The sequence below is a fragment of the Rhincodon typus genome, chromosome 17 (genome assembly GCF_021869965.1).
Source record: "Rhincodon typus isolate 14 chromosome 17, sRhiTyp1.1, whole genome shotgun sequence".
NCBI lineage: Eukaryota > Metazoa > Chordata > Chondrichthyes > Orectolobiformes > Rhincodontidae > Rhincodon > Rhincodon typus.
In genome coordinates, this window is record NC_063348.1 from 40,176,207 (window position 1) to 40,194,878 (window position 18,672).

Sequence of the window (18,672 nt, forward strand, 5' to 3'; positions counted from 1 at the left end):
GCTTGCTGATCCAGCAAGAGTTGGGATGAAATTTCAGCATTGCGTGCCAACATTTTGGTGCTGAAAGAACAGCAGTGCATGTCGCCATGAAATACAGCCAAAAGAAACACAAACAAAGCATAAAGTCTGTCCTCCCAGTTTAGTCTATTAAAAGGGAAAGTGCAGCTGGAACACTTGCAGTAGCTTTCGCAATGCAGGGATTATCAAGCCTAGACTTTCTTTTCAACATTCATCTTCTAAACTCTATGGCGACTAATTGTACTTCAGCCAAAATTTCACAATTGGATTTTTTTTAAAATTTCTATTGCAAACTCTTTTAAAATGTTAAATAGTAAAATGCCTTTTAATTTAGCAAAGGTTGATAGTGTAACATGCTAGGAATCTACAAAGTGTAATTTGTGAAGTAAAATTAGTCCACCAGGAGATGTTAATGCTTTATGATGGTAGCTCATAAAGCACTGAGAATTATAAAACCTTTGTGGGTTGCAATGGAAAAGGAAACCATTCAGCCCATCATGTCTATACTGGACAGTAAGTGCAAAGCAAAGATTTTGACAGTGTATTTTAGAATGGATTTCTACATTTAAGATCTGAAAGCAAATCAGTTTTACTGATTTTCAAAAACAAAGCTCTGAATGCTGTACTTTGCAGTACTAAGCAGTAAGCATATTCTATTAAAAAACATGCTATTGGCTCCAGAAGACATCCACTGTTCATGTCAGATAGCAAATTAATGCAGCAGTGTTTAATTGTTTAAAATAAATGCTCTTAAAATCTTTGTCGCAGTTCACAACAAACTGGACTTAAAAGGAGCACAAGCATAACCTGATTGGTCATGCTAACCAGAGAGATATGGTTTGCAACTTTCAATTGAAAACCTTCAGGAGTAATAATTTTTAAAAGTATACATCTGTGTTAGAATTGTAGAGGGACAAATACAAGCTCATCTCCACTGTAAGTACACATGGTACTCATACAGCTTTCTACTTAACTCTACTGGAAAGTGCATATGTACAATTCTTGCATCTGTTTTGAGTAATGAGTAGTTTAGCCTAAGTACCATATAAAATCAAAATTCAGAATCCTCCCTGGTGTATTTTACTCTGCTGCAACCAGAGTACTTCTTTGATCTATTTAAATTCACATAAAATTATCCACAAATGTCAATAAATAATGTGTGCTCTAAAATTGAGTATGGCTTTTGTCTTTCAACCACAAAAGGTCTCAGGGTCAAAAATGAGTCTCATTTATAAGTGGTCATTTTGCAAGAGTAAGCCAGTGATGGTCAACGTCGTTCTGACAGTATGCAGATTAAAAATTGCTACCATAGTTTAAGTGCAGTCATCTGTACATTTTAAATAAAAAGATAAAAAGAAACTGTCAACGTTGAAGATCTGAAAAAAGAAAAACACAGGAAAAAAGCTCAAGGCTCACCAGTGTTTGTCAAGATTAAAAAAACAAAGGTTTTCAGCTCAAATGTTAACATGACCTTTGACTTTACAGATGCTGACTGTTGTGCTCTGCATTTTGTTATATCAGTCTTGTACCTTTTATCTTTTTGGATGGATCCATGAATGGCTCTCCCGTTGAAATGTAAACATCAGCATTATGAGGAATGTCCCTCGGTTCAAAGGCTTCTCGACCATTGGCCAGGAATACTCTTCTTGCAGCCGAGTTCAAGTCAAGCCTTGTAGTGCAGGCGTCCAGTAACTGAGAGTGGAAATGAAATTACAATATCAATAAAATACTAAATAAAACTTCAAATTACTTTTCTTTAAATCAGGAGACAAAGAGACTTGATTATTAGATATCATGGATGTGCTTCCATTACACTTGTATCACAATCAAAGGATCGACCTATTTCCTAATAATTCAAAATAGTCAATCAACATAAATAGTATAGCAAGATGGCACATAATGATATTACAGTGAAAAGTTTGATTCGATTTCAAAGTCAATTAATTAACATACTATAAAGATTTTCCAATTTTGATGTTAATGATGTACCAAGGAAATCATCCCCATTATTTTTTTCTTTTTAAAATAAGATGATTGCTGCATTTAAATCTTCAATTTCCTCTTTAAGGGAAAAGGGCAGAATAAACCTAAATTGTGGCTCTCGTAAAGTTTATTGTTATCTACTTGCCATGTTAAGCAGTGTAGGTGACCAGGATCTTCCAAACTTCCCAATCAAAGCAACAGTGGGTGACCTCATTATAAGAGTACAGGTTTAGTCAATCTTTTAATGTTGTTCAATTGTTTTCATCAATGTTGGTCTCTTGTTCTTCTGTTCATCCTTCTGGTGGTGATTAGGCAATCCAACCCTTCTGTATGGATAACATTTCCAAAGAACTCCACGGTCAAGATTTTGTTAACAGTGTGGCATTCCCCACATTGTATCTGGAACTACTCATTACTTCTACTTTCTCTCTTTCTGCTTTTCGCTACATGATTATAACTTGATATTGAGGCATGCAAAATATGCTCAGTGGCATGGGAAAGTGTTTCATTGGTAAAATATGCCATCAGCTAACAAAGCTGCATTTATAAGTGGCCTATTAAAGATCCTTCTGGTCAACAGGGAGACTCTGTTTCACAGCCACAAATTTCCTGCCTAACTACATTTCCACCAGCAGAAGTTTTGAGAGCTCAAATGTGACATAGGTATTTTTCAAAATTAATTTTCACTTGTAAATATTTCATTTTATATTGAATTCAGTGTGTGATTTCATGTGCATCATCACGATTTTTTTGAGGATGGCTTGGTCAGACAACTAAGTTAACAGTCAGGCCTAAAAGTTGCCATGCTTTGATGGCTACAAGACAGTGAAGGACAATTTCTTTATTGTGGAAGAAAAAAATCTTTGCATTTCTGCATTCATTTTTTATTGAAGAATGTGTGCCATTGGCTTCCAGCATCTGTTTCTACTTGTCAGTTAGGCTCTGAACATCCAGATCCCCTTCCTCCTAGCCCTTCCTGTAAACACCATAGGCTTCACATCTCTCCAAACTTCTACTCAATACCTTTGCTCCCTCACGCTCCCAACTTTTGTATATGAGGTGACTGTGCTGGGTGTGGTCACACAATATACCTATCTTGAAGTTGAGGTGCTCTTGCCTGTGGACAAACCCAGTGTTTTACTCACCATGACTGAACTTGCAGGATCATTTTATCTTTCCTTTTATGCTTTGTAAAGAACACTGATGAAAGCAATCTCAGTGGGGGTAATTACAATGGTGTACAGGCGTAGAGTAATACAGATGTAGAGCACAAAAACTGACTCTTCAGTCCAACTTGCCCATGCCAACCAGATATCCTAAATTAATCCAGTCTCATTTGCCAGCATTTGGCCTGTACCCCTCTAAACCTTTGCTATTTATGTGGGCATCCCAATGCCTTTTTAAATGTTGTAATTGTACCGGTCTCTACCAACTCCTCCAGGAGCTTATTCTAGACATGGGGAAAAGACCTTGACTATTTACCTTAATTATGCCCCTCATGATTTTATAAACTGCTATAAAGGTCACCCCTCAATCTCCGACGCTCCAGGGGAAATAGCCCCAGTCTATTCAGCTTCTCCCTATAGCTCAAACCCTGCAACCCTGACAGCATCCTTGTAAATCTTTTCTGAACAAGTGAACACAAAGTCATATAAGAACCTTAGCTATCCAACACCATGAGGTGAACATATACTTCAACAGTTCCGACAGCACCTTTTAGATGCCTTGATTTCTTACCTCGACTAACTTGTCCTCACCACCTCACATCACTAAACCAGGAAACCAGGTACTTTTTACATCACTCTTCCATGCCCCAACCTATGCCCTTTATCCTCCCCTCAAGACTCTCTTCTGCTCTATTTCCCGAACCTACTCATTACTCTCCCCTGACCACTGACTCACCCTTTCCAGTTCCGACCCTTCATGCAAGAGTCCATCTGCCTGCTTTCTCTCTCATGCCGTAGAGTTATACAAGCAACATTATTGACCTTACCCATAAGTGCACATAGCTGAGAACAGCACATCACTTTAAAAGCTTCAAGAAGTCTCCCTGAGATAATTAAATTCCAAGGATCTAGTGAGAGTGCAGAACTGAAATAAATTAGTAAAAAAGAAGTCTTGGATAAATTAATGGAGCTGAAAGTTGATGAGGAACAGATGAGTGTTGAATGATATGGCTACAAAGATATTGCATGCATTAGTATTCATCTTGCAAAATTCTATTAATTCTGTAATGATGCCTGCAGAGAGTGAAAGGTTGCAAATGCAACCCAATGCTTAAGAAAAGAGTGAGAGAGAAAACCGAGAACTACAGACTGTTTGTCTAACGTCAGTATTAAAGAAAATTCTAGGACTTATTAGAAAGGGTGTGAGTACAGGACATTAAGGAAATAATTGCCTCATTGGCAGGGCCAGTGTGGATTCACAAAGAGGTAACTATATTTGATAAACCTGATAGGGTTTATTTTTATCCAGAAAGATAGAAAATAGAAACAAGGGTAGTCCATTCAGCTCTTCAAGCCTGATCCGCTATTCAATATGATCATGACTGATCATGCAATCAGTATCCTGTTCCTGTTTTGTGTCCCCTACCCTTTGATCCCTGTAGCCCCAATAACCATGTGTAACTCCTTCTTGAAAATATTCAATGTTTTGGCCTCAATAAAGAATTTTGAGAACGTTACTGTCAGAGACGAAAAATAGGAATTAATGAAAGTAGTGTATTTGGATTTTCAAAAGACTTTTGGTCAAATTCCACACAGGAGGTTAGTAACCAAATAAAAGTGCATGGCATTGAGGTAATATACCACATGGATTGAGGGTTGGTTAATAGGCAGAAAGCAGAGAGTTGGAATAAAGGATCATTCGCAAGCTGGCAGACTATGACCAGTGGGGGACCACAAAGATCAATACTTTGTTCCCAGTGGCTCACAATCTCTATCAATCATATATATGTGGTGACTTAATGTAATATTTTCAGATAATTCAAAAATTTGCAGGAACATGAGTTGTGAGGAGGATGTAAAATGGCTTCAAGAGAATTTTGATAGACTGAGTGAGCGGGCCAGAGTTTGGCAGGTGGAATACAATGCGGATAAGTTTGTGGTTCTCTGTTTTAATTGGAGGAATTAAGTATGCACAGTACTTCTTGAATTGTGAGAGATTGGAAAGTGTTAATATCCAAAGAGACTTCAATGTATTTGTTCATTTGTCACTGATGCAGTTATAGCAAGCAATTTGGAATGGAAACAGAATTTTAGCTTTTACTACAAAAGGATTTGAGAAATGGGGAAAGAAGTCTTGCTCCAGTCATATAGAACATTGATGAGACTGCACCTGGCATATTGTGTGCAATTTTGGATCCTTGTCTAAGAAAGGGTATACTTATCAGAGAGGAAGTGGAGGGGAGACTAACAAGACTGCTTGGGACTGCCTATGGTGAACTGTCCTATAACGGGTGTTGAGAAGTCTGGGCCTGTGGTCTCTGGAGTTACAAACTTACAAATTCTTAAATAGATACACAAGTAGATTCAGAAAGGATAGTATCCCTGGCTGTGGGGTCTAGAACCAGGGGACACAATGTCAGAATAAAAGGCAAACCATTTAGGACTGAGATGAGGAGAAATTTCTTCATTTAAGACAGCAGTGGATCTTTGGAATTATCTACCCCAGAGAGCTGTAAATATTCACTCATTAAGTGAGCTCAAGTCAGAGATTGATAGTTTTCTAGTTATTAATGACATCAAGGGATATAGGGATAATGAGCGTATGTGGTAAAATGGAAGAAGAGTCAAGATTTCAAATGGCGGTTCATGCTTGAGAGGCTGAATGGTCTACTCTTACTCTTATATTCTTATGATCGTGACCTGAGTGCAAAGAAATTCTCATGCAATGCTGACTTTTTTACGGTAGAACACAATTTCAAAACGTATATCACTGTAACAATTGGAATGAGGGCCAGGTAGATCCATTGAGTGTGAGATCCCTAATTGGGGCTGGTAACCTGGGCCAATCAGGGAGTCCTGGCTGACAAATATAAATAGGAGTCTCAGAGATTCTCCCCACTCTACAGACTAGCTGCAATCTAAATGGTCAGTGTTCATGTACTGTGCTCATGTAAATAAAGGATGACTTGGTGACAGGATACCCCCTCCATGGTGCTATTTCAATCACTAAGGAGTATTCATGAAATGTAAATTTATTACAAATAGGAAGCTGCTATGGGCCTCTGAAATGCCCAATATGCCACAAAAATGCCACTGACTTTATCTCTGCATCTCAACCTGCCATCAGAAAATCACAATTTAGCATTCATCCATGGATGGATAAATTTGAAGGCGCATGGCCTACAGCAGCCATAATTGGGCTTACTATTGCCTTTCAAAATAGATGACCAGGGAGAGTATGGGGCCAATGATGATTTACGCAGCTATTTTGATGTCTTACAAAGTCCCAATCAAATCTGTGGTGAGCAAAAGAGCCCTCCATCTGGAAGAAGAGCTCCAGAGAGCTAGGTCAAGGTGAGAAGTAGCCTCACAATTCTCACAAGAATGCAAACTCTCTGTTCTCACAAAATCAAGCCTCTCATCTGTTATAATGGCAACTCTGTGCTACTGCGTGAACAACTGAGTTCAAATTCCATCTTTTATACAAATTTTTCACACTTGTCTGATGTGCACTAATGCCACTCCGTTCTATTCTTGACAACTAAATTCAAATGTGTCCCAGATCCTCCATGATCCCTGTGATGGTCATTTGAAAATTGTAAAATATCACTTCCCAAACTCTTAATAACAAACTCAACAAACCAATAGTTGGAGACAAGTAGATTGCTGACCTCCACCCCACCTCCTCCACGTTCTTCATTTGAAATCTAAACACGTTGTTGAGGCAAAGGAACCAGGGACAATGTCCAAGTGGATAATTTTGCAACCCACTCACACCTGAACTCAATCCCATGGGCAATTGAAAATTCAGCCTTACATTGCCACAGATGTCGTCATGCATGCAGTAAACATCTGCCAAACATACTCAGAGCTGGCAGATCATGTCAACCAGCATACAATGCCAATTTAGCCATAATGTTATCATTCTGAAGCTTAATGTTCCACCTAACATTCTTTCTTTACCTCACATAGCTAAATATGCTTTCGGTATTAGAAAGGAACCCTTGTCTCCCACCCCCCAACCCCACTTATTCAATGGGATTATCAACCATTTACAGGACGATTGGTAGTTAATTTCTTCAATTCTACACATTTCTACAATTCTAAAAATGCTTGGAGCTTTCTATCAATGTGTGTCATTCTACAAATGCATAGGGAATTGTGTCTCAAGTGCCAAATGATTTCTTTTGCTGACTTCGAGACCTCTGCAGGAACCAGTTACTCTCAGATATGGATGCACTAGCAGACATTTCCCATGGAATACAAAATGATGTGGGCAATGAATACAGGCCATGAGAAGGAATCATAGAATGTGGGATTCAGTGGTAAGGCCAGCATTTTTGCTGTCCGTAATTGCTTGGAAAGCTGGTGGTGAGCTGGCTCCTTTGGCCACTGCAGTCCACATGATTACCATATGAACGGTGATAGGAGGGGGGGTGCACTATTGGAAAACACAGTCCACATGATTACCATATGAATGGTGATAGGAGGGCGGGTGCACTATTGGAAAACGCAGTCCACGTGATTACTATATGAACGGTGATAGGAGGGCGGGTGCACTACTGGAAAACGCAGTCCACATGATTACCATATGAACGGTGATAGTAGGGCAGGTGCACTATTGGAAAACACAGTCCACATGGTTACCATATGAACGGTGATGGGAGGAAGAGGAAGGAAAGAGCAACCTAGGCATTCCCTTTATGGCTGGGCTGATAGGGAAGCTGTAATCCAAGTGTTGTACTGGTAAACGCAACCCCGATCTGCCATTCACCGATCGTCCTATACCTGAGCAACTCAGCATCTACTTGGCTACAATGCGAAAATAAGATCCACAAATGAATAAACATCCCAAAGTATAGAGGAAACCATGCTTTATTGAATATTAAAGTCAAGTAATCACCTTTGTGTATTTACTCTGTACATAGCTCCTGCCATTGATCACTCCAGCAGTCTTCTCTTACTGCTAATTGACAGTGTATTTAGTGGGCTCCCTTCACACCCTACTCCCCACCCTGCTAAATCCCTGCAGCTAGAAAACATCTCAACTCTTTTCCACATTCTTCATGTAACACGGAGCCCACTGTTCCCCTGTTGTGCAGTTCTATATGCTCCATTGGTCAGATTCTCTTCAGAGACTCCTAGCAATTGTTCCATTTTCCAATAGTGCACCCACCCTCCACCATTTTGAAGGTTACAGGTTATCCTAAAGCAGTACAGACTAACTTTAAGTGGTACTGGCCACTCATGATATTGACCAGCAATAACCAATATGTTTAATGCTGACTGCACACAAAGATCATTTTAAAGAGTACAGTGGCATGGGTTAAGCAATGAGCTCAATGTACACTATAATACCTGTCAATTTCAAGGAATTTCCATAGTTCTCACTCTCAAACATCTGGTCAGATCCCAACTCTTGACTTTGACTGCATGGTAAATTTCAATGCAAAGCTGAAATCATTACATGTTGAGGCTATGTTTGCAGTGTAAATGCACCCGTTGATGGTACAAATGTTGTAGGTTCTCCCAATACATGGGTTTTCTCCCAGAGGTAGCAATACCAAAGATGAACTTACCAGGTTCACTATGGCTTGAAGTAGACAAGACTTTAGATCTTCAAACTGATTAATAGCAAATGATGCATTTATTTTTGGCAGTGTAGAGGTTTGTGGTACTGGCATAGTGCAAAAAAAGCATCAATACAAAGATGAACATTAATCTCCTGGTCTAAGAAAGCATGTTCTCAAGTAAATGTCAAAGGGATATCGGTATTTACAATGGTAACACAGCCACGGAGGTATATTGTAACATCCCTGTAATGTTACTTAAGCATATTTGTGGCTCTTCTCATGAGTTATTACAGAAAAAAGATTACAAATAACTGTTACAGAAGTCCAAAATTAAATTAACTAGACTTTTAAAATTACTCTTGCGATGAAACATTAAAATGTGCAATAGCTTGATTTGTAATGTGTATTAATCCCAGTTGTTTTAATGGGCAGCACTGTGATTGTCTGATTGTTACAGCAATTTATTTTTACTAACTCAATGAAGCTATTCAAGCCGACTTTTTTACTTTTTTCAGATAAAATAGTTTTCTCTGTTATGTCTTTGTCTTCAAATACGCATTTCCTTTTCCCATATCCCTTAAAACCCTTTATTTTAAATAAAGGCACAATTCAAAAAAAAGCAAAAAGTCATGTTACTTGTTCTAAAATCGACCTGATATCAAGCAAGAGTGGTTTATTGTTAGAGATTAAAGTTGGGGAAGGGCAGTGTGTGAAGATTGTTAATTTACAATGAAGAGCATGCAAAGTTAATAACCAGGACTGTGTATCCTCAAAGGCTAAAAAAAGGTGGTGAGAATGAAGAATTGTAAACAGTTGTTCTTTCAAGTGTCTATTTTGATCCAAAATAAATGAAAGTTACGCTCTCAAGGATAGCTAATCTGCATTTCAACCTGGATACAAGGCCCATATGATTCATGTTGGCATGGAAATGGGCTAGAGAAAGGATTTCCAAGGTATTTTTGAAAACTATCAGTTAGCCCGCTACAATCAAGGAGAGAGAGCAACTATGAGGTTTTAGAGTAGATTTGTAGCTCAGGTAGTGGATGTTGTGGTTGGTTGGCTCACCGAGTTGGTTCATTGTTCCGTAGACATTTCATTACCCTGCTGGGTGACATCATCAGTGCAGCCTCCGATGAAGCACTGTTGTGTTTTCCCACCTGGTATTTAAACTCTGGTGTCCATTGAGTTGCATTACCTCACTTCCAGTTTTCCTTTGCAGTGTGGTATAAATAGAGATTTTCTCTATGTGTTTGTTGATGGCCTTCTTAGTGGAGAACCAGGCCTCTAAGAATTCCCGTGCTTGTTTTTGCTTGGCCTGCCTCAGGATCCTGGTGTTGTCACATGCAAACTGGTGGTTTTCCTTATCCATGTGGATGGAGATGAGTGAGTACTGGTGGTTATCTCAATTGAGCAACACATTTCATTAGTATATGTTACGTTGACCTTTAAGTAAATACTTGATTCTTCTGAAACAGTCCAAAATGACTCTAAGCTCCCGAGAGTTTACTTCTCATGGCACTTTTCCCTGTATGGAAATGTTTCAACAGGAGTACTCACTCATCTCCATCTACTTGGATAAGGAAAACCACAGTTTGATTGGGACAACACCAGGATCCTGAGACAGGCCAAGTAGAGACAAGCACGGGAATTCTTAGAGGCCTGGTTCTCCACTAAGAAGGACATCATCAAACACATAGAGCAAGACCCTATATATACCCCACTGCAAAGGAAAAGCGGAAGAGAGGTAATTCAGCTCAATGGACACCAGAATTTAAATACCAGGCGGGAAAACACAACAGCGCTTCATCAGAGACTGCACTGATGATGTTACCCAGCAGGGTAATTAAATGTCTGCGGAACAATGAACCAGCTCGGCGAGCCAACCAACTACAACAGAGCAACTATAGGCCAAAAGTGTCTATGGTTCTTTGCTCAGGAATTCTGATGGAAGCTTGTGTTCGGATTGGAAAGGTCAAATCGTGAAGAGTTAAGATGAGAATGAAAGATTTGCCTTGCTTTAATTGGAGAGAAATTTCCAGGAAACTAGCATTTTAAAAGAGTTTTCTTGTTGAAACATTTCCACACAGGGAAAAGTGCCATGCAAAGTAAACTCTCAGGAGCTTAAAATCATTTTGGTCTGTTTCAGAAGAATCAAATATTTACTTAAAGGTCAATGTAGCATATACCAATGAAATGTGTTGTTCAATTGAGATAAAATAACAAAGGTTTTTCTTTCTGTGGTTTAAAGTATAATGCATACTCAATGGAGTATTTAGTCTTTTGCTATGGTAAATATCTTAAAACGCAAATCTTGTTATGTTATTCTTATAGCTATTATTTGGAAGTTCAAATTTCTTTTTAAAAGTTATTGGATTCCAAAAGAATCATAACACTATTGAAACAGCCAAATTGCTTTCAAAATCTTTGACTTTCTGAACAAAAAACCCTATGAAATAGGAGTAGAAGTTTATCATTTGGACTCTTGAGCCTGTACTGCCATTCAAAAGAATCAAGGCTGATTTGTTTGCATTTTGAATTCCACATTCCCTGTCCCCCAATAAGCTGTGATTCCCTTGCCTAACAAAAATCTATTTGCTTCTGTCATAAAAATATTTAATCATTCTGCCATCACTGCATTCTGAAGCAGACAGTTCCAAAGTCAAACAATACTCCCAGGGAAAATAATTTATTCTCATCTTTGTCCTGAATGAGAGAACTTCCTAATTTTTAAAGAGACCCCTCCATAGTTCTGGATTGACCCACCAGAGGAAACATCTTTTCAATGTCTACTTTGTCAATCCATTATACACTTCACTAAAGTCACCCCAGCCCTCACTCCTCTAAACTCCAGTTGGAACAAGCTTAGACTGCCCAACCTATTCTCATAAGACAACCTGCTCATTCCAAGTATCAGTCTAGTAAACTTCCTTTGAACCATCTCCAATACATTTACATCCTTCCTTAAATACGAAGACCAAAAGTGCACACAGTGTTAAAAATGTGATCTTACCAATACCCTGTATAACTGAAGTACAATATTCTCACATTTATAAGAAAACTAAAAGAACTGTGGATGCTGTAAATCAGGAACAAAAACAGAAGTTGCTGGAAAAGCTCAGCAGGCCTGGCAGCATCTGTGAAGAAAAATCAGAGTTAATGTTTCGGGTCCAATGACCCTTCCTCAGAACCTTCTGTTTTTGTTCCTCATATTTATGTTCAATTCTACTCATATAAAGAAGAGCATCCCATTATCATTCTTAATAATGTACTGTACTTGCATAATGATTTTTGTGACTCGTGAACTGGAATACCTAAATGCCTCTGCACCTCAGAAATTTACAGTTTTTCTCTGTTTAACTAATATTCTGCTTTTTCATTCTTCCTGTCAAAGTGAACATTATGTGCCAGAATTTTGTCCACTCACTCAACTTATCAATATCCATCTGCAATTTCCTAATGTCTTTTTCACAACATAATTTCCTACTTATCTTGGTATCATCTGCAAATTTAATTACCATGCCTTCACTCCTCTCAGTCATTGATGTAAATTGAAAAGAGTTGAGTCCCAAGCACAAAACCCTGCCGGACTCCAATTTCACATTCTACCAATCAGGCAAAGACCCATTTATACATATTTTTTGGTTTCTGCCAGCTAGAAAAGCTTCTATCCATGACCTTTTATTTTCTACAATAACCTTTGATGAGGCATCTTATCAAATGCTTTCTGGAAGTTCAAGTACAGGCTGTCTATATGATTCCCTTCATAGTGTAGAGTCATAAGAGTTGTACAGCACAGAAACAGACCCTTCCGTCCAAATCATCCATGGCGACCAGATATCCTAAATTAATCTAATTCCATTTGCCAGCATTTGGCCCACATCCCTCTAAACCCTTCCTATTCATATACCCATCCAGATGCCTTTTAAATGTTGTTATTTTACCAGCCTCCACCACTTCCTCTGGCAGCTCATTTCATACATGCACCCTCTGCGTGAAAATGTTGCCCCTTGGGTCCCTTTTAAATCTTTCTCCTCTTACCTTAAACCTATGCCCTCTGCTTTTGGACTCCTCCACCCCCAAGAAAAGGCCTTGGCTATTCATCCTAATCATGCCCCTCCTGATTTTATGAACTTTTATAAGGTCACCCAGCCTCTTATGCTCCAGGGAAATAGCCCCAGCCTATTCAGCCTCTCCCTATAACTCAAACCCTCCAAACCTGGCAACATCCTTGTAAATCTTTTCTGAATCCTTTCAAGTCTTACAACATCCTTCCTAAAGCAGGGGGACCAGAATTGCACGCAGTATTCCAAAAACCAATGCCCTGTACAGCTGCAACATGACTTCCCAACTCCTATACTCAACACGCTGAGCAGTAAGGGCAAGCATACCAAATGCCTTCTTCACTCCTTCAAAGAACTCAAATAAATTGCATAAACATTGTTTCCCTTTGATGAAACAGTGATGACTTTTCCTGATTCCATTGAGTTTTCTGACAGCGTGACTATAATTGCTTTAACAATCATTTCTAATACACTTCCCAAAACAAATGTCAAACTAACTTTCCTGTTTTCTGCCTCCCTCCTTTCTTGAGGGGTTATATTTGCAGTTTATGATGTGATGAAACCTTTTCTGAGACAAGGAAATTTTGGAAAATTAACACAAATTCCTCAACCGGCTCATTAGCCACCAATGTTAAAACCTGAATATGAAGTCCGTTTGGACTCAGGGACTTGTTATCCTGCAGCTCCAATCAGTTTGGTCCGTACCAGTTCCCTCATGAATGTAATTTCATTAAGTTTATTTCTCCCTTCCTCTTATTGATTTACTGCTATTATTGAAAATATTTCTTTGTATCCTCTATACTGGATACAGAAGCAAAATATTTGTGCAATTCATCTCCCATTTCCTAATTAGCTACAATTAACTCTCGAAGCTCTCCAAAAGACCAACATTATTTATTCTTTTCCTTCTTAGATAACCATAGAAACTCTTGCTATCTGTGTTTACATTCCCAGCTAGCTTCCTCTTTTACCCTAAGTTCTTCCTCCTGATCAACTTTTAGTCATTCTCTGCCATTCTTTATTTCTAAACAATTGTCTGACACCACGCATCCTTGAGCAGTGATATGCTTTTCCTAACTTCTGGAGGGCAGGAAAGACAGAAACTTGTTCAATGTATTTCCACAATACTTTCAGTTCGTAGCTTCCCTTTATTGCATAAACAGATGCAAGATAGTGAGCTGTTCTTAGAAACAATGGAGGAATCAATAAATCAAGAATAATTGAATCATCGGGTAGACACCAAGACAGATAACTTCATGTTTTTCAATGTGAAAATATTCGTCAAATTGATTACTGAAAAGATGTGTTGTGAATAACTCAACAATGGGCGAAAAAGGCTAATCTAATACTTAAAAGCCAAATTCACCAAGGTAGAAATTTGCCTAGGCTCACTTTCAATATCAGGCACAAGCTTGCAAAGGGAGAGAGTGTCCTAACAAAGATATCACTGGCCATTCCAAAATTGGATCGGGACCTCACTAACATTTTTCATGTGAGAAACCAAAACATATGAACTGAGAGCACAAATACAAATGAATGAGTATAATCTAGTAGTCATTGCTGCAAAATTACATGGATTGTGACCTGAATCTTGAAGCATACAGGACAATGATGGATGACAATAGGAGAACATGAACGGTTGCTCTGTTAGTTACCTATGGTGTTACCAGGAAATCAAGATTGGGAGCTGTATATTACCAGAAATCGACTGTGCCTCTCTCCATGAGACCTAGTTAGATCTCTCATGCTATCTTCTCAAGTTTTCCTCATTAACTATGCACCACACCTCTGTGGCACCCTGTTCAGTATGATCTCCCAGTCACCACAGATGGAAGTATTCACTACCGTCTGCATCTCCCAGGATCCCTGATTCCAGTGCTAACTTTAAAGCCAAGCCATTCAACCAGTCAAGTGCTTTCAGTCTGGGCCTGCCCTGCACAGTTCATGCGAATTGCCCCAGACATGTGAACAAGAAGAACAGTTGACTGTCACCATGCTCAAGGAGAAGAAAGGTCAAATTGCCAAGAAGTGTGTAAGAAAGTAATGAACAGACAGCCAGCAAGGACAGGAGGAAGTCCAAGAAAGAAAGTTACACCTTTAATATCTGCAAAGTGAAGGAGGTTCACCCCAACACTGGCATCTCCTCCAAGGCCTTGAACATCTTGAACTCATCTGTCAACTAAATCTTTGACCACACCATGGGTGCATCTTCCCACCTGGCCCATTACAACAAGAGCAGCACCATCACCTCCCAGAAGATCCAGACTGCTATGCACCAGCTGCTGCCCTGGGAGATGGCCAAGCATGCCATGTTGGAGGGGTCAAAGGTGGTGTCCAAGTACACCAGCTCCAAATGAAGCATCACATTATACTGGAAAAAAAAGACATGGTACTCTGTTTTATCAATGAGGGGGGCAATCCTCTTCCCTTAGAACCAGAGGAGACGACCACACCATCAGACCATACTATCATGATCTGAGGTTATCACCCATATCAGTGCTGTTTCAACAATCTGGAGAAATGCCCAGCAATGCCTCAAGGAGATCAATAATCTCTGTCCTTTGCGAGGGTAAGTGTCGCTATCTTCTGTCTATTACCTCACACTCATAGAGTCAAAGAGTCATACAGCATGGAAACAGACCCTTCGGTCCAACTCGTCCACTAACCAGACATCCCAATCTGATCTGGTTCCATTTGCCAGCATGTGGCCTATAAACCCTTCTTATTCATATACCTATTTAGACACCTTTCAAATGTTGTAATTGTACCTACCACTTCGTATGGCAATTTGTTCTATACATGCATCATTCTCTACATGAAAAAGATACCCTCAGGTCCTTTTCAAATCTTTCCCCTCTCACCTTAAACCTATGCTCTCTAGTTGTAGACTCCCTCATCCCAGGAAAAAGACCTTGGCTATTCTCCTATTCACCCATTCTATCTCTTCTACTGCACGTAGCTCCCACCAAGGCTCATTGCATGCCACTCTCACTATGGTACATAATATCTTCCCTCATTTGCTCTCACCCACCCAATCCATGCACACCCCCCCACCCAACTCCCTACACAGCTAACCCTGCAGAGTTTCTGTTCAGTCTATTCACTCATTTGGGACACTGTATCATAATTCCCAGTATAATCAGATGTAGTAGCTGTGCCAGCCACTTTGATCTCATTCAATCACTTCTTTTGTCTCATTGCAGGAAAGAAGAGCCTTCAACAGCGAGTAATGAGCCAAGAAGAGTGGTGGGGTGCTTAATGTTCATTGCTCCCCACCCCATAAGGAGAGGATCATGACCCATCAAGGTGATCAGCAACTGACTGACCATGCTTGAGTCCCTAGTCTGATATTGGAGGGTGCACTTGCACTTACTGTGCCAAGACCACCTGAGGGAAGGATATCTCACTTGACTTGACTGAGGATTACTTCATACACATATTGAGACATGGCCATTTAGTTGAAGAACATAGAGTATGTTTGCCGCAGATGCTGCTGGCACATGTGAATCTAGAGGACAATTAGTTTAACATCTCCCACAGGGTAAATGCTAGAAGCTATTACAAAGTAAATTATAGAGCAGGCTACCTGGGTCAGTTCAAGGCAATCAGGCAGAGCCAACACGGTGCGCGAAAGGAAAATCACAATCGATTGGAGTTCTTTGAGGAAGTAAGATGTCCTATGGGAAGTGATGAAGTACTGTACTTACATTTCCAGAAGGCATTTGATAAGGTAATGGTCATTGTGAAAAAGAAAAGCACATGGTATACAGGTAGCATATTGACATGGTGAGAAACTCAGCTGATTAACAGGAAGCAGACAGCAGGCATAAACGCAGATTTACAATTGGCAAGATACAATGAGTGATGTGCCACAGGGGCTGGTGCTCAGATCTCAGCTATTCACAATTTATATAATTAACTTAGATGAAGGGATGGAAGGAATGATTGCTGAATTTGCTAACGGCACAAAGGTAAGTAGGAATGTAAGTTGTTAAAAGGACATAAGGATGTTACAAAAAGATATAGATAGCTTACAAAAACAGAAGTTGCTGGGAAAGCTCGGCAGGTCTGACAGCATCTGTGAAGAAAAATGAGAGTTCACGTTTCAGGTCTAGTGACCCTTCCTCAGAAGTTAGCTTAAGTGAATTGGTAAACATGTGATAAATGGAGTATCATGTGTTCAAATGTGAAATTGTCTCTTTTGACCTGAGGAATAAAACTCTCATTAAACTCTTACAAGCAATAAAATCAGATGTCTGCTTTAGAGATAGCAGGAACTACATGATGCTGCTTGGCCTGCTGTGTTCATCCAGCTCTGCACCTCGATGTCTGCTTTAGGTTGATTTTGCATTAGGTATTCTTAGAGTACAAGATTCCAGCTCACAAAAATGGGTTTTGTTTTGTCCATTCCCCAACGCCCAGCTGAGTGCACTGAGTTCCAACTTCTACTCCTTTGTACTACTACTAAGTGCCTCAATTAATATTCTCAGAGCATTAATTTATGGCCCAATAAATTCTGAAACAGTTGAGGAATTTGAAACAATGATGAAATCTATTAAGCGACTTACTAGAACCACGTGGAACTAGAAATAGTTCTCAGTACTATTGTGCCTGGTGTGATAAAGGAACTCATGCATTAGCCATTACCAGTTTGACGCTAGATGCTGTTATCTTTGCAGACACATCACTTGTCCCGTTCTTGTAAGCCGTCACTTTTATGATCCATGGCTGACGTTTAAAGAGTGGCTTTTCTTTGCTATTTCTGTGACCTGATAGAAGCCTTGAAGATAATGAAGAGTGTGCCTTCCTGTATAAAGTGAAACGAGTCCAAGTTATGAAACAACACTAATTGGTATGATACAAGAGTGGCAAAGTGTGTTTAAAATACAGTAAAAAAAAATGAATTGTTATGTACAGGAAGGTTTCTATAAATCATTGGTTAAAGAACTTGGAACACAGTAACATTGATGGTAGCATTATAGGCTGAGACAATGGTTTATAAAGCATCCTAGACTTCATCAATTGGCCGATGGATCACAAAAGCAAAGAAGTTGTGTTAAACCTGTACAGACCATTAGTATGACCTCAATTGAAGTACTATGTCCAATTCTGGGCCCACACCTTAGGGAGGATATGAAGATATTTGTGATGGTGCTGAAATCTTTGACAAGAATAGTTCCAGGGATGTGGAGTACACGTTTAGAGCAATAGATAGTTTTGAAATGTTAGAACCATACAAGATGCCCCATATTCTGCCTTGGAAGCCTACAACCCAATGGTCTCAATGTGGACTTTACTAGCTTCAAAATCTCCCCACCTCTGACCTCATCCCAAGACCAGCCATCCCTGCCTCCTTGGCCTGTCCATCTTCTCTCCCACCTATCTGCCCTTCCCTCCTCATTGACCAACCCCCACTCCCACTTCCTACCTACACTCACCTTTACTAGCTTCATCCCTGCCTTCTTGACCTGTCCGTCTTCTCTTCCACCTATCAGCTCCACTATTCACCTTCCATCACCATCCCTCCTCTATTTATTGCAGAGCCCTCTTCCCCTCCCCCATTTCTGAAGAAGGGTCCCGACCCAAAACGTCAGCTTTCCTGCTCCTCTGATGCTGCCTGGCCTGCTGTGTTCATCCAGCTCTATACCTTGTTATCTCCAGTGCCATGATCTCTCAGGCCTTCACATAATTTGTCACCTATATGGGGAGAGTGACAATCTGCATGGAAAGTTAGATGTAGTAGGCAACAAAATAAATGCTGGAGCTCACCAATGGTCTGCACAGTCAATTGCCAGTTTACTAGAATGGAGAAGGTCTCACATTCCCCATTCAGTGTCTCAATGAAGTGTAGCAAAATACTTGCCACCTCTT

General features: G+C 39.7%; 1 protein-coding gene across 1 annotated transcript in view; it reads right to left on the reverse strand.

Moving 5' to 3' along the window:
- The window catches only part of LOC109927834 (doublecortin domain-containing protein 1-like), a 395,969-nt gene extending 377,501 nt beyond the window's left edge, over positions 1–18,468 (reverse strand). The window contains exons 1-3 of the mRNA XM_048607351.1: positions 18,449–18,468; positions 17,449–17,608; positions 1,548–1,710 (exon numbers count right to left, since the gene is read on the reverse strand). Of these exons, the coding sequence (XP_048463308.1) occupies positions 1,548–1,710; positions 17,449–17,608; positions 18,449–18,468 (343 nt within the window). The remainder of the gene's footprint in view (positions 1–1,547; positions 1,711–17,448; positions 17,609–18,448) is intronic.
- Positions 18,469–18,672: the final 204 nt, after the last annotated feature.